The following is a 13,862-nucleotide window of genomic DNA, read 5'->3' on the forward strand; positions in this document are numbered from 1 at the left end:
GGGGAGCAACAGGGGAGACAGGAGAGGTCTGCTGTACCATGTGGGTCAGCTCCCTGGTCGGGTATTGAACTCGTGCTGCAGTGGCTGTGGATAGCTTCATAGTGCTGAGACTTAACCCCTTGGGCCACCAGGGAGACCCCTCTTTTTTTATTCTTTTATACGTATTTTCCCTCTTTGTTCTCCCATCGCTCTGCCCTGCCCAATATTAGCCAGGTTTCTCTCCTCCCCACTGGCCCTGGACAGCAGTGGGCCCCAAAGACCAACCAGTGCTGCCTGGGGAACCCGCCCCAGCAGTAGCTCCTGAGAGTCCCTTGACCCCCAAAAGACACATTTCCTGCCCACCCCCTCTAGTTACTTAGTTCCCTATTCTCCCCAACTTCCTCTTGCTGTCTCCCATTTTCCCATGACAAGCGATGCCTTTGCTGGTGGATTTTGAAATGCTTGCAGATTTCTCCTGACTGCGAAGGTCTTTTTGAAGAAAGTACCTCCTTTTTTTTTCTTACGATTTATTTTTATTATTTATGCACACAAAAACTGGGATGTAGTCCAGAGGTGTGGGGGGTGAGAGGATTCACTAGAGACAGAGCGGGGAGCAGAACAGGCAAACTGAAATACACTGCTGATGGGAGCAGCGGGGGAGACAGGAGAGGTCTGCAGATCAAACTTGTGCTGCAGTGGCTGCCAATAGCTTCATACTGCTGACCCTTGACCCCTTGCACCACCATGAAGGCCCCTGAGATTATTTTTCAGTGCATCTCTTTAGAATATGATGCTAGTTTCAGGTGTCCCACATAATAACTTGACATATACATATAATACTATCATAGTCTAGTTAACACCATTCACCCTGACACATAGGTACAGTTTTTTTCCTTGTTATGAGAACTTTCACTCCCTTTGTCTATATTTAAAAAGAAACAGAAATGTGTGGGGCCTCCCCGGTGGTGCAGCAGTTGAGCGCTGGGTTGCGAAGCTGCCCGCAGCCTCTGCAGCGCTGGTTCGATCCCCGGCCACCGGGCGAGGGCCCCACATGGCGCGCAGACCTCTCCTGCCGTCCGCTGCTCCCCTCAGCAGTGTACTTCGGTCCTTCTGCCTGCTCTGCTCCCCGCTCTGGCTCTGGTGAATTCTCTCACCTTCCCGCACTTCTAACTGTACCCAGTGCTTTTATAAATAAATAAAAATAAAAATCTTTAAAAAAATAATAAATAAATAAACTTTAAAAAAAAACTAAACCAGAACAAACCCTAGAAATCTGACTGTAGAATGGAGGCCGCCAGAAGGGGAGGTGGCACTATACACAACAGCAGGCCTTGAGGGTTCAATTACACAGGCAGAAATGGAGAAGGTGCTAGAGAGGATTTTAGGAAAAGCTAGTGAAATCAGGAATGTATAATGCCTTTTTTTTGACCAAATAACACACATCACGTTCTCCCCATGCCCACTCACTCTCTTCCTTGTTAGAGTGACTTCAGAGATGTCTTCCAGAAATAGTAGACGTGAATCCAGAGAAGAGAGCAGGGGAGGAAGGTTGCAAGCACTGTGTGGGTGAGGGAAAAAGGTCTTCCCATGGGATTCTGGGTAATACTTATTTTCTTTTTCTTTCTTTTTTTTTTTAATAGAGGCATGTTTCATTTATTTGTTTGTTTGTTTTGTTTATACATGCACTGGGTACAGTCAGAAGCGCGGGAGGTGAGAGAATTCACCAGAGCCAGAGCGGGGAGCAGAGCAGGCAGAAGGACCGAAGTACACTGCTGAGGGGAGCAGCGGGCGGCAGGAGAGGTCTGCGCGCCATGCGGGACCCTCCTCAGGTGGCCGGGGAGCAGCAGGGGATCGAACCGGCGCCGCAGAGGTCGCTGGCAGCGTCGCAACCCAGCGCTCAACCACTGCGCCACCGGGGAGGCCCGTAATACTTATTTTCTTTCCACTTTTTTTGGGGGGGCAGGGGCAGAGTTCTCCAAAAGATTTGACCCTTATGATTGTTTTTTTTTTTGGTTTGTTTGTTTGTTGCCTTATGATTGTTTTATAACCAGGAAGGAAAAGAGAAGACATGTCATTTGAGGTTTCTCCGCAGCTTTATCAGATGTCAGTTGACAGTGTTGCGTAAGTAACTGTATGGCAAGGTCAGGGGCCTGTCTGCTCAGGGGTTACCATTTTTTGGCCTGTGTGGGGAGAACATTTACTATTTACCCTCGCAGCAACTTTCAAGTACAGGAGCTGGTGTTGCTAACTCTAGTCACCCCCGTGTGTTAGGGTCCCCAAATGTATTCATCTCTAACTGGAAGTAAGGTGAAACTTAAAAATGTACACTCTTTGGCTCTTCTCACTCAGCCCAAGCGTGCTGGCTTTGGTCGTTTTTATTCCAGATTCTGTACCACCAGGAATTAAGCCAACGCACTTGAAATAGAAAGAGAGGAAGACGCTTCCGTTTCTGCTCCCATGCTCGGCTAAGGAGGCTAAGGCTGCAATATCTCAAGGGCCTCCCGTCTGTCCAGGTGGGCCATAGGGAAGATGGCCCTATGGCCATCTTAGGGGTTCACTTGAACTTAGGGGTTCACTTGAACTTTCCCAATGCTGAAACTGCCCCATCAACATTTTTATTAAGATTTATTTATGCATACAAGACCTGGAGTACAGGCCAGAGGTGTGGGGGGTAAAAGGATTCGCCAGAGACAGAGTGGGGAGCAGAACAGGCGGATCCACTGAAATACACTGCTGAGGGGAGCAGCGGGGGAGGCAGGAGAGGTCTGCTGCGCCATGTGGGTCAGCTCCCTGGCCAGGGTTTGAACTCAGGCCGCTGAGGTGATAGTGCAGACAGTGCTGAGACTCAACCCCTAGGCCACCAGGGAGGCCTCCCACCAACATTCTTAGCTGAGTGGACACTGAAGGCATTGAAATTTTGAGTTACAGGTGAAGTGACCTTTGTTCGGAACGGATAGACTAGAAGGACTTCAAGGTCTGGACTCTGAACTTGACCTGGAGCTTATCTGCTTAAGCCAGCTGCCAACTAAAGGGCAGAAGGGTGCCCCCAAGATGGCCTCACCTTAATCCTCATCCTCCTGGGCGTGTATGTCATTTACATGGCAAAGGGGACACACCTTCAGTTGGAAGTCCGTGGCTCGCGCTGGGCAGTGAGCCCCAGGTCCTCTTTGGCTCAACCCCGAGCCAAGCTCAACCCCGCGTGGGGAAGTCTGCGGTGGGGTCACCTGACGCGGAGGCGGGCCCCAGCGGGAGCACAGCAGCGGTGGGAGGTGACAGCAAGTCCGGTGTAGCTGGAGGCTCCACTTCCACACACATCACCTAGTGGCCAGGCACCAGGAGGACGAGGGGCCCCCACACTGCTTTTTTCCCAAGACAGGATGGTGGGGCAGCACGGAAAGAAGAGAACGCCAGGCTTTTTAAAATAACTGCATCCTTTACTGGCAGTAATACAATTATTGGATTAAGAGACCACAAGGGAAGGGGCAGGTGACATTTCTGGAAGACAGATATGAAGTACAAAAAGGGGGGTGGGGAGAGTCATGCGCGATCATTGTAAAAATACAGTACGTTATATACATATTTGCACCATCAACTTTCAGCTCGGAAATCGTATTTACACTTTTGTTACAATCCTGGTCAGTACAATTTTTCTTTAATAGCTCGGTCTGATGGCAAATAAAGGATTTCCCGTGTAATTCATAGTCCCATGGGGTTCTTAGGCTGAGTATTCCAAGAGGAAGGTTTTCAGCATCTAGTTCATCCACAGATTTCGGTTTTTAAAAAGCATTTAATTTCTCTTTTACAAAAGAAAATTCTCAAATGAGGGGGAGGGGGGAACCACCCAAGAGTCACCACATGTTGTTACTTTACAAAAACATCCAAGTCGCAGCCTGTTTCAAGACCAGCCCTGGTGGCTGAAGAAAAATCTCACTAATGATTGCTTATAAAAAAAAAAAAAAAAATTAACAAAAACAAAAAAGACAAACCAAACCAACCCCATCAGGGCACACTGGCGCTGTGGGCTGTCTCCCCAGCCCTCTTGGCTCCACACTCACCAGACAGTTTCTCAGGGGAGAGGGAGGTTGGTACAGGAGCTTTGCTCACCTGCCACCCCAAGGAGGTGAGATCGGGGGTCCCTTTGGCTGGGTCCCCACTTTCCTCATTATTAGCGAAAGAGATGGGGTTTTAAGCAAGGCAGTGGGACCAGGAGGAAAGGCAGGAGACGGCCAGCGGGCAGACTTCCCACGCGGCCCTAGCACACTGTGACTCAGGTCCACACCCAACTCCCCTTGGGCCCATCTCCCGAGACCAAGTCCATGGGGTGGGCCTCCTCTGGGGCTCGACGGCCAGGCTGGACCTCAGCCAGGGTTCAAGGGAGCTGTGGGACCCCAGGCGGATGTCTCTGCTTCCTTCCTGGCTCAGCCAGACGAGGGGAGCAGGACACAGGCCCCTGGTTCCACACCTCCCACAGACAGCAGGGTCCCAGGGCCTCTCCTGGAGAGGGCCCAGGAGCTCCCCCCACCATGTCCTGGCCATAGTGTCCCACCCTTTCTTCAGGCCCACTTTCTGCAAGGTGTCCACAAATCCAACAGCATGACACACCTCTGGATCCGCGCACCCGATGGCTTAGGAGAAAACCACACCCCGCCTCTCCAAAACAAAACAAAACATGGGCTCTGAACACCGGGTGCAAGGAGGCACGAAGCGAGCGGCGAGCACAGGAACACTGCCAAAAACCACACCAGGACTCCCTGTGGGCGCCTGGCGGAGCAGCCACACCACGGATCCTTGAGTTGGCCCCACTGAGGCCAGGCCAGGCCGGGCCCCTGGGGCTCAGGCTTCTGCGGACCAGGACAGATCCCGGCCCCGGGAGGGAGGCCCAGCCATGACAGGGCAGCTAATACTGACGGAGGATGAAGGGCTGCGGGGGGTCCCTCCTGGAGGCACCCCTTAGGGGACACATCCCACGCCAGCCCCGCCACCTCCAGGTCCTTGTCTCCCCCGGAGTCCTCTGAAGCGGGAGGGCGTCGGGAGAACCAGCACGGCGGCGCAGGGGGGGCCTGCGCAAATGCAGACAGCAGCGTGGCTTTAAAGGGCTTCCTTCCTCCCCGGCAACAGCCGCTCGCTCACTTTGCTGCTTCCGGTGGGCCTGAGAGCCGCCCCCGGCCATGCCCAGACCTCCTTCCGGGCCTGCCCACCGCGTGGGGCATCTCCTTGCCCGGGCCATGCGGGTGCGCAGCATTCAGGGACTCGTCTGCGCCCAGTTCTCAGTCCGGGGGGGTGGAGGTGGGGCTGGGAGGCAAACTGCCCAGAAAAGCAGACCCCAGCCGCCAGCCGGGGGCCTGGCCTCCAGGGAGTCCCTGGGCGCTGGGCCCCGGCGGGGTGAAGCCCGGGGGACTTGCTACTGCTCACGTGCACAGGCGGGCCTGGGCGCCCGCAGCACTGACCAGAACCAAGACAGTTATGTACAGTTTATGCGCCGCAAAGACAGCGCTACTTCCAAAAAGAAAAGCGAAAGGAAAACTGAAAAGAAAAAAGGGAAGAGAGAACACCCAGGCCCCACCCCCTCCCTGCGAGTTCCCCAACTCTGGCTGCTGCCCTGAAATAGCGCCCTGGGAAAGGAGGGGCAGGGAGCGCGAGGCCCCGCTGAGCACTACTGGCAGAAGGGGGAGGCAGTGGGGTCGAAGCCTTTAAAAACATCTTTCAGGGACCCCGCGTCCTGCTCGCCCTCTCGGGCCGGGCTGTTGCCAGCGAAGGGGCTGCCAGAACCCGTCTTAGGGGCCTGCTTCACCGTCCCGAAGAGGGTGGGCACGGGCAGGTTGTGCACGCCGGGCTGGGGCGGGGTGCCCTCTGCCGGCGGGGTGCCTGTGGCGGTGGTGGCGGCGGCGGGGGCGGCGGCGGCCTTGGGTCGGGGCCGGTTGTAACTGTTGTATCTGTCTGTGGCTGTGCCCGCGCCCCCATCGGTGCCGGCCTTCCCGGGGTCAGGCTGCTCCAGGGCGGACTTGCGGACAAAGGGGGGCTCCTTGGCTTTGGTGGCCGCGCTCTTGCCGTTGCCGTCGGGGCCCTTGGGCTGGGCGCCTGCCTCGGCTGCTGGTTCCGCGGCTTTGCCACCAGCGTTGGGAGTCCTGGGGTCGTAGAGGCTGATGCCGCTCAGCACGCTGCTCTGCCCGCCGCCCCCGCCCTGGCCCAGCCCGCCGGCCGCCAGCACACGGGGGTCATAGGGAGCAGTGGCTGGCGGGGAGGACTCCCCGCTGGGGCTGGCGGCTGGAGAGGGCGAGTCGGTGGGTCCCGGCTTGGCAGCCCGAGAGGAGGCAGCAGAATCTGCTGGTTTTTGCAGCCGAGGGTCGGTCGGGGCCTTACGTACCCGGGGGTCGCTGGGCTTATCACCCGGAGCCGCCGAGGAGCCGGTGGCGTTGACAGTCTTGAGGATTCGAGAAAGGAGTTCAAAGTCAGGCAGGTTGGAGCCGGACGCGCTGGGGTCTGTGGAGGCGCCGGGGCGCTGCCGAGGGTTGGGGGGGCCCGAGGTGGTGGCACGGTGCAGCCTGGGGTCCAGGGCCGCCATGGACTGCAGGGCTGCAGGGACCGGGGGCACCGTGTCCTGCTTGGGGATGGGGAGGGGGATCAGGTCCTCAGGGTTCCAGAGCACAGTGCGGGCAAAGCTGGGCTTGCTCAGGGTCACATCCTTCTTGATGTGGCTGAACTGCTGCAGCTGCGACCTCGGGTCCCGCAGTGGATGCCCAGGGAGGGGGTCCAGGGGAATGTTCACGGCCTTCTCCCGTAGAGCCCGCTCCCCTTCATCCTCTTCCACAGGGGGTGGCCCGGACCCCTTCGAGCTGCTGGGGCCAGCGGGGCTGGAATGAAGGCCGCCTTCAGGCTTGGCGGTGGGCAGGGAGCGAGCCAGTCGCGGGTCGGAAGGCCCCGTGTCTCCTGAGCCCGACCCGCTGGCAGCCTCGGCGTGGCGGGTGAGTCTGGGGTCCCGGCTGAGGCGGGGATCAGCCAGCCGGCCTCCCGTGGGGTGTCCCTTCTGGAGACGGGGATCCCCCAGCCCACTGCTGCTCAGCTCTCCGACAGAAACCTGGGGTCGGCTAGACGTCTGCTGCCTCAGGGTCTTCAGGATGGAGGTGACGCTGCTCCCACCCTCATCTTCGTCACTTGAGTACCAGTTCCCGGTGTCACCTGAGAAAGAGCAGAGGAGCAGGGACGGGTGAGTGGCCGCCCCCTAGGCCACCAGCCCTCTGGACCCCTGGGCAGGGAACAGGGCCCGCCGAGTGCAGGGCTCCTCTGCCTCTCAGGACCGCAATTTCTCCTTTTAAGAGCCCCTACCCCACGGGTTGCCAGGAAGAGCCAGTGAGCTCAGGGGGGGCCAAGTGCACAGCCCGGCAGGTGCCGCAGATGCCAGCGGGCTTTCCTGGACACTGCTCGGCTTTAAGTCCTGTTTCATTTCATTCACAACCACCCAGCAGGCAGTGTTGCTACCATGCCCACTTGACAGATGAGAAAATAGAGGCACGGGCAGTGTGAGGAGCTCAGACTCCAGCCCAGGACTGCCCTGGCCTCACCCCCTGCGTGGCAGGCCCAGCCCTGGGCAGCCCTCGGGAGGCCTGGTGCAGTCGCAGCTGCCTCAGCTCCCCATGCTGCTGGCTCACAGCCTCCTGGCCCTGGCCCTTCCCAAAACCACGGGAGTCCCAGGGGAGGGAGCCCTGGTCATGAGGAGCAGGGCTGGGTGGGCCACTCAGAAACTGGTCCAAGTGCAAGCTTCTAGACAGCTAAACCCAGAGCCACCAGGGGTGGGGCTGCCTCTCCCCATGTCCCCACTTGTTCCCAGAGACTCCAGTCAGGGCACCCGTGGCCTCTGGCCTCAGGTTCTAGACACCATTTTTCCGCCCCATTTCACTCTGGCATGGAAGCCACCAGGTCCAGCACACAGCCTGCCGGCTGGCGGGGACTGACAGTCCACTGGTCGGTGCCAGCAACCAGCTCGCTGCGTTGTCTGAGCACAACGCCTAGGGGAGGAGCGCCGTGAGCGTGTCCCCACAGCCGCCACTGCACAGGCACAGGGGAAATCCTGCCCGGCCACCATTCTTCCCAGGGCCAGCCCCCCACCCTCCTGGATGGGATCAGGGGCTCTACCGACCCCCAAGACAGAAGGGCAGCCCAGACTGCCACTTCCGGGAACATGCGGCAGCCCCAGCCTGGCTTCACGACTGGGCGGGGTTCCGTCCTGGCCACATGCTCTTCTCCAACTAGCAGCCCGACCTAGGCGTCCCCCACCTCTCCCCTGCACAGCGGCCGGGGGCCTGCGCCCACAGGGAGAGCCCCTGCCCCTGGGGAGGACACATGCCTTCCTCATTCTCCCGGTCCTGCTTGCTGCTCTCAGCCAGCCTCCTCGCTCTCTCCTCCTCCTCCTGCTGCTTCTGCTGGATCCTCAGGTACAGGGCCCTCTGGGCCGAGGGCAGGAAGTCGGGGACACCGGCGCCCGGCTTCGGCCGGCCTGGGGGCCCTCCCTCAGAGAAGCTGTCAGGCTCCAGAGGGTGCTCGGGGAAGAGGTGCTCCCCAGGCTCCCCCGGCAGCTCTTCGTAGTGCCCGTAGTCCTCTGTGGCAGGGAAGAACTGAGGGTTCATGTCGGGAAGGGCCAGAGGTGCCCCTCCAACCCACCTGTGCCCTGGACTGGAAAACCGTCTACCCTCCCCCTCCACCCCCCCCAAGAGACCCCAGAGGATGCAGCCGCTGAGAATGGGGTTCACAGCGAGGTTTAGTGACATGCGCAGATGCTCATGAAGTGAACACGGGACGGAACGGCGCACGATGTTCATAAAACGCAAAGGAAAAGCTTTGAAAAGACAGACAGAAAACAGTCCCTTGGGAATGACGTTCGGGAGACGGACTGAGGGATCTTTCACTTTTTGCTCGACTCTGATCTGTTTCATCAGCTGCGGCGAGCCCAGCTTCACGGCTTCTCTGCAACCGCCAACAGAGCCTGCTCTCACAGCGAGCGCCCCACACACGGCCTGAGCTCCCCCTCGGGGGAACAACTTTCCACCAGGAACAGAACGAAACACCAGAACGTTGCTACGGCCGTGAGCCCACCCAGATGCTCCCAGGGGTCCCACCTCTCAGGCTTCCTGAACCCCACGTGGTTTCTGAACGTTGAACGTGCCCTTGCATTTCAGGTGAGGGAGGTGGTTTCGCCCACACAACACCCCGGAAGCACATGGGTCCCCTGCCTTCACGCCCAAGGACAGGAAAGCAAATGGCACCAGCCACCTCCTTCCACAAACCCACCCACATCTGAGCCGAGGATGGGCAGGAGCCCCAGCAGATGCACCCCGAGACCGCGAGTGAGTGGGGGAAGACGTGTGTGGCGTGAGAGCATTAGGAGGCATCGTCCAGGGTCAGCACTGCTCCCTGAAATGCACTGCGAGCATGAAATGGCCCCCTCCCCTCAAATCTACGCTGGGCAACAAAGTCACCTACCCTCCAGGGCGATAGAGCTAGGGGGGAGGTGAAGCTTACAGGGCTGGAAACCATGGTTTATACACGTTTCACACACAAGTTTATAAGGCACAATGTGAAAGGGCGCCTTCCACCCCGAGAATGCGAAGTGGCAAAGGCTGGCTCAGAACTTGGGGGCGCTGTGGGCCTGCGCCACAAACCCCTGGTCAGCACACTTCCGAAGGGTGGACTTCAGGATATGTGGATGGGACTCTGAGCTGCTTCTAACAAGAGACTTTAGAGACACCTGCTGTAAACAGCCCGCCCTACTTTTGGTTCTGACCCCATCCAGACCTTTTCCTAAGCATGTTGTTTATACATTTTTTTTAAACAGGGAGGGAAGAACAAGAACGACAGCACCCCCTTCTCTGCAGCCTACCATTACCACTTGAGAACATGCCATGTCTCCCTAACTCCTATGGTCCGCTCCCCCAACACCTGTTCACACAGCTTCAAACTCCAGCTAAGACGCCAAAGACTCATGCACCTCGGGCCTGGACGTCTGACCCCCGCCAATGTCCCCAAGAGGCTGTCCAGTGGGCAGCTGGTGCCCATAGCGGGGGGGGGGGGGGGAGAGGTGTCAGCAAAGCAGAAGAACCCCCTCCCCGCCACAGCTGTCGCAGTAGCACTTCTGGTGCTATGGACCCCAGTGAGTCACCCACCTCCAGCCCCCACCTGCTCCCCATCTTGTATGGAGGCATGTCAGCCCCAGGTGTTTCCCAACCTCGAAGCCCAGCCCTGCTGCTTCCTGCAGCCCCCTGACCTCTGCCCAGCAGGACTCCAGGCAGCGCAGAAACTGTCACTCTGGCCCCTGCCACCCGTGGTCTTAGAACTGTTCCTCTACAGCCCTGTCATCCTCGTGCCGAGGCCGCCTCTCTATGGCCAGCAGAGAGCGTGTGCAGGACGTCTGTCCCGTGCTCCCCTCCAGGCCACACTGCGCCTTCCCCGCTCGAACAGGGTGCCTGGCAGCCTCAGCCTACATCACGTGCCTGGGGCAGCCTCCTGCTCACACCCCACCCGCTCACCCCTGCTTGAGAGGCTCTGCTGAAGGGGCCCTCGCAGCCTGCCTGGGCCCTTCACCCTCCCACCCAGCTCCTTTCACTTCCAGCAGCCACCATGTGAAACTGAGCGTCCCCACTGCTTTGGAGCAGCTAGAGCAAGCTCTGTCCTCCTGGAACCACGTCACTGAGGGCAGCCGCGGGCACGCCTCAGCCTTAAGGAAGGAAGGCAAGGAAGCAGGAAAGGGCTGGTCATGAGGACAGAGCAGGCAGAGTGGCGAGGTCACCACCAGCAGCTGAGCCCGGACCGCCAGGAGGCCACTAGTCCGGGGGGGAGGACAAGGGGGCCGAGCAGCACCCCGCTCCTGATTTCAGGCACACCAACAAAACTTCTAAGATACAAATCACTCCCAGTGACAACAATCCTGACACTCTCTTGGACCGAACCCCATGCCACTGAAAACATTCACCCACTCACAGGACAGAGATGGAGTCGGAGTCATGCTTTCAAAGACGGCGCAAGGAGGAAAACGCCACCGTCCCAAGGACCCACGTGTGAGCCCAGCCCCTGGCCCTGCGCACCTGCGTCCCCGAGGAGGCCGGGCTCCACCTCCATGCCCTCCTGCTGCTGGTAGAAGTTCTCATAGAAGTTCTGGGCTGGCGGGATGGGGGGCATCATTCCAGAATGCGGGGAGTCTCCAGGACCATAGGGCATCATGGGGGGGCCTCCGGGTCCCATGGGCGGGCCAGGGTTCATGCCAGGGCCCATCGGCATGTCAGGGTGCATGTCGGGGTGCATATCAGGATGCATGTCGGGGTGCATGTCGGGATGCATGTCAGGATGCATCGGGCCACCCATCGGTCCTGGGGGTCCCATGTTGGGCCCAGGGCCCATGGGCCCTGGGGGTCCACCAGGTCCGGGGAACCTAGGAGGAGGAAACGGGGTTTGTGAGAGGGGCTGCAGGCAAGGGTGGGGGTCACACTGCTGAGGAGACGTGGGGGTCTCAGGACACCACAGCTTTGGAGAGAGGCAGGACACTGGCCCGCCATGGGGAAGCCTGGCTGAGCCCAGAACAGCGGCCTGACCTGCACTCACCTCACGCCCAGCTTCTCAGCCAGCTGTCCGGTGGGCCGGACCACGATCTCAAACAAGGAGGGGATCTTCTTATTGTACATGTCCTGCTGCTGCTGCAGCTGCTGCGGGGACAGCGGCTCGTGTGCGGGCATGGGCATCTGAGGGGGCCCGGGTGGTGGTGGCGGCGGTGGTGGGGGAGGCGGGGGGCCACCCTGCATAGGCCGGCCGTTGGGAGAGGTTGGGGCCTGGGGGCCAGGGGGTCGAGGCGGGGTAGGCAGGAGGCCCACACCAGGGGGTGGTTTGGGCAGGGGGTTGATGCCCTGCTTCTTCAGCTCTTCCACTTCTTTCTCATCCTCGGCACCCGCTTCTGCATCATCAGCCAACATCTGCAGGTGAGAAGGGAGGAAGTGAGAGGAGTGAGCCTCCCACGGCCAGGGCTGGAGTCGGGCTGGGCAGGACCCCAGTGCTTAGAGCTGTATTTTTAGGAAATCTCTTAAAATGCAAGGCCCCGAAGGCTCTAACGCTGTAAGACCAATGACCACCATGCCCTTTGGCGTCTACTCTCTGGCACAGCAGGCAGGGGAAGCATTCCTGTTTGGTGCAGAATATTTTACATAAAATGTACTAAGCATTTCACCATTCAAGGGCAGTTAGTGTACTCAGGATGTTGTACTACCATCATCTCTAACTAGGTCTAGAAATTCCGTCACCCTAAAAGACCCACTAACAACTACACCCTGTTGCCCCCAGTCCGTGATGACCACCCTATTTTCTGTCTCTATAGATCTGCCTTTCCTGGAAATTTCTACAACACATGGCCCTCTCTCACCTTTGCTGGATAAACATAGGTGCAAGGAGGACAGACAAGAGCGCCCCCCCCCCCCCACGCTCCCTGCGCTGCAGACAAAGGCTGCTTCACACCGGCTAGGAGGGGCGGGGCTAGAGGCGCTATGGCTCTGACTTCCCCTCCCAAAGGCTGGCCTGGCCCCCTCACCTCCACGCTCTGTCCCAGCCCCATCACCTCCTGTCTAGTCTCCCTACCATATCCTGCATGCAGGCAGAGCAAGCTTCACCCAACAGAGACAGCCGTGGCCTGCCCTGCTAAGCCCTCTCAATGGCCACTCCGTGCCCTCAAGGCAGGACTTAGCAACTATACCTCATTAAACAGGAATAAACATGACCACAACTTCCTCCCATCCCATGGAGAAAGCACCACTGTCCAGCCACTGAACAGGCCCTGCTGTCTGCCCCCTTCCCAGGCTGCGGGCCTCCATCTCCAAGGACTGGGTTTGCCCGCTGAACGACCACACTTCTCCCACCACTGGTGACCAGGACACCTGCCAGCAGCACCCTCCTCCATCAGACTGGCTTTAGGACCGAGGCTGCGGGGTCCATCCAGAGCTACCTGCCGGCACGGTGGGCACATGGCAGACTCCAGACCCGTCATGCTCCTGGAGAGAGGGCCTCCTCCTCGTGCTCTTGGTTGCACTGGAGCTGCTCAGCTAGGCCTTGCCGTGGGGGCCCTCCTCCCTCAATGGGCTTACAGCCTCCCGGCTGTCTGGAGAGCACCTCCTCCTCCTGAGTTGCCACCAAGCCTCCCTTGCCCCTCGAGGGGACCTTGCAACATCCTCAAGTGGACGAGCAATCCTGGGCGGGATGTCCTGCTGGGACCCACAACCACTCTTACCCTGACTGCTTCTGAGTGATCCCAGGGGGTTCCAACAGCCAAAGCACCCTCTCCCCAGCAAGGGACTGCTGCCAAGTGCTGCCTCGCTGAGCCTGGGCCAGGCTGCATCTAGCCAGAGCAGCAAGCTCCCGCTCAAGAGAAAGAGCCCTAGCCAGAAACAGCCAAAATGTTCTTCAACTGCAGACCAGGTGAACAAACAGAACCGCCACACAATGGAGGTGCGTCTCAGCCACAGACAGTCCCCACCAACCAGCTGCCTCAGATGCTTCACACCCTGTGAAAGCAGCCAGATCTGTAAGGTGGTATAGACAACACCCCCCAACATCAGGGGTCTCCAGAGGGCTGGCAACTGGGGGGTTCTCACCAGAAAGGGTACAAAGGAGTTTTGGGGATGATGGGATGAATTTCCTCCATCTAGATTGTGGGGTAGCTATTGGACACTGTAGGTTTGTCAAAACTCATGGCATGTATACTGGGCCTCCCCTGGTGGCGCAGCGGTTGAGCGCTGGGCTGAGAGGCTGCCCGCAGCCTCTGCAGCGCCGGTTCGTTCCCCGGCCACCAGAGAGGGTCCCACCAAAAAAAAAAAAAAAAAAAAAAAAAAAAAAAAAAAAAACCCACAACAACAACCAAA

The 13,862-nt window shown here is 58.7% G+C and overlaps 1 protein-coding gene across 3 annotated transcripts in view; it reads right to left on the minus strand.

The window, feature by feature from the left end:
• Positions 1–5,632: 5,632 nt before the first annotated feature.
• Positions 5,633–13,862, minus strand: part of ZC3H4 (zinc finger CCCH-type containing 4) — a gene marked incomplete at both ends in the record, with an annotated part of 31,301 nt that continues 23,071 nt past the window's right edge. For 2 of the 3 annotated variants that reach the window (XM_084257930.1, XM_084257931.1), the window contains 3 exons: positions 5,633–7,155; positions 11,052–11,395; positions 11,566–11,930. In XM_084257930.1, the coding sequence (XP_084114056.1) occupies positions 5,633–7,155; positions 11,052–11,395; positions 11,566–11,930 (2,232 nt within the window). Of the gene's footprint in view, positions 7,156–8,320; positions 8,573–11,051; positions 11,396–11,565; positions 11,931–13,862 lie in introns of all 3 variants that reach the window. The other variant, XM_084257929.1, reaches the window with a different exon arrangement.

The sequence above is a fragment of the Talpa europaea genome (assembly GCF_964194135.1).
Source record: "Talpa europaea genome assembly, chromosome: 16".
In the NCBI taxonomy this organism is placed as follows: Eukaryota; Metazoa; Chordata; class Mammalia; order Eulipotyphla; family Talpidae; genus Talpa; species Talpa europaea.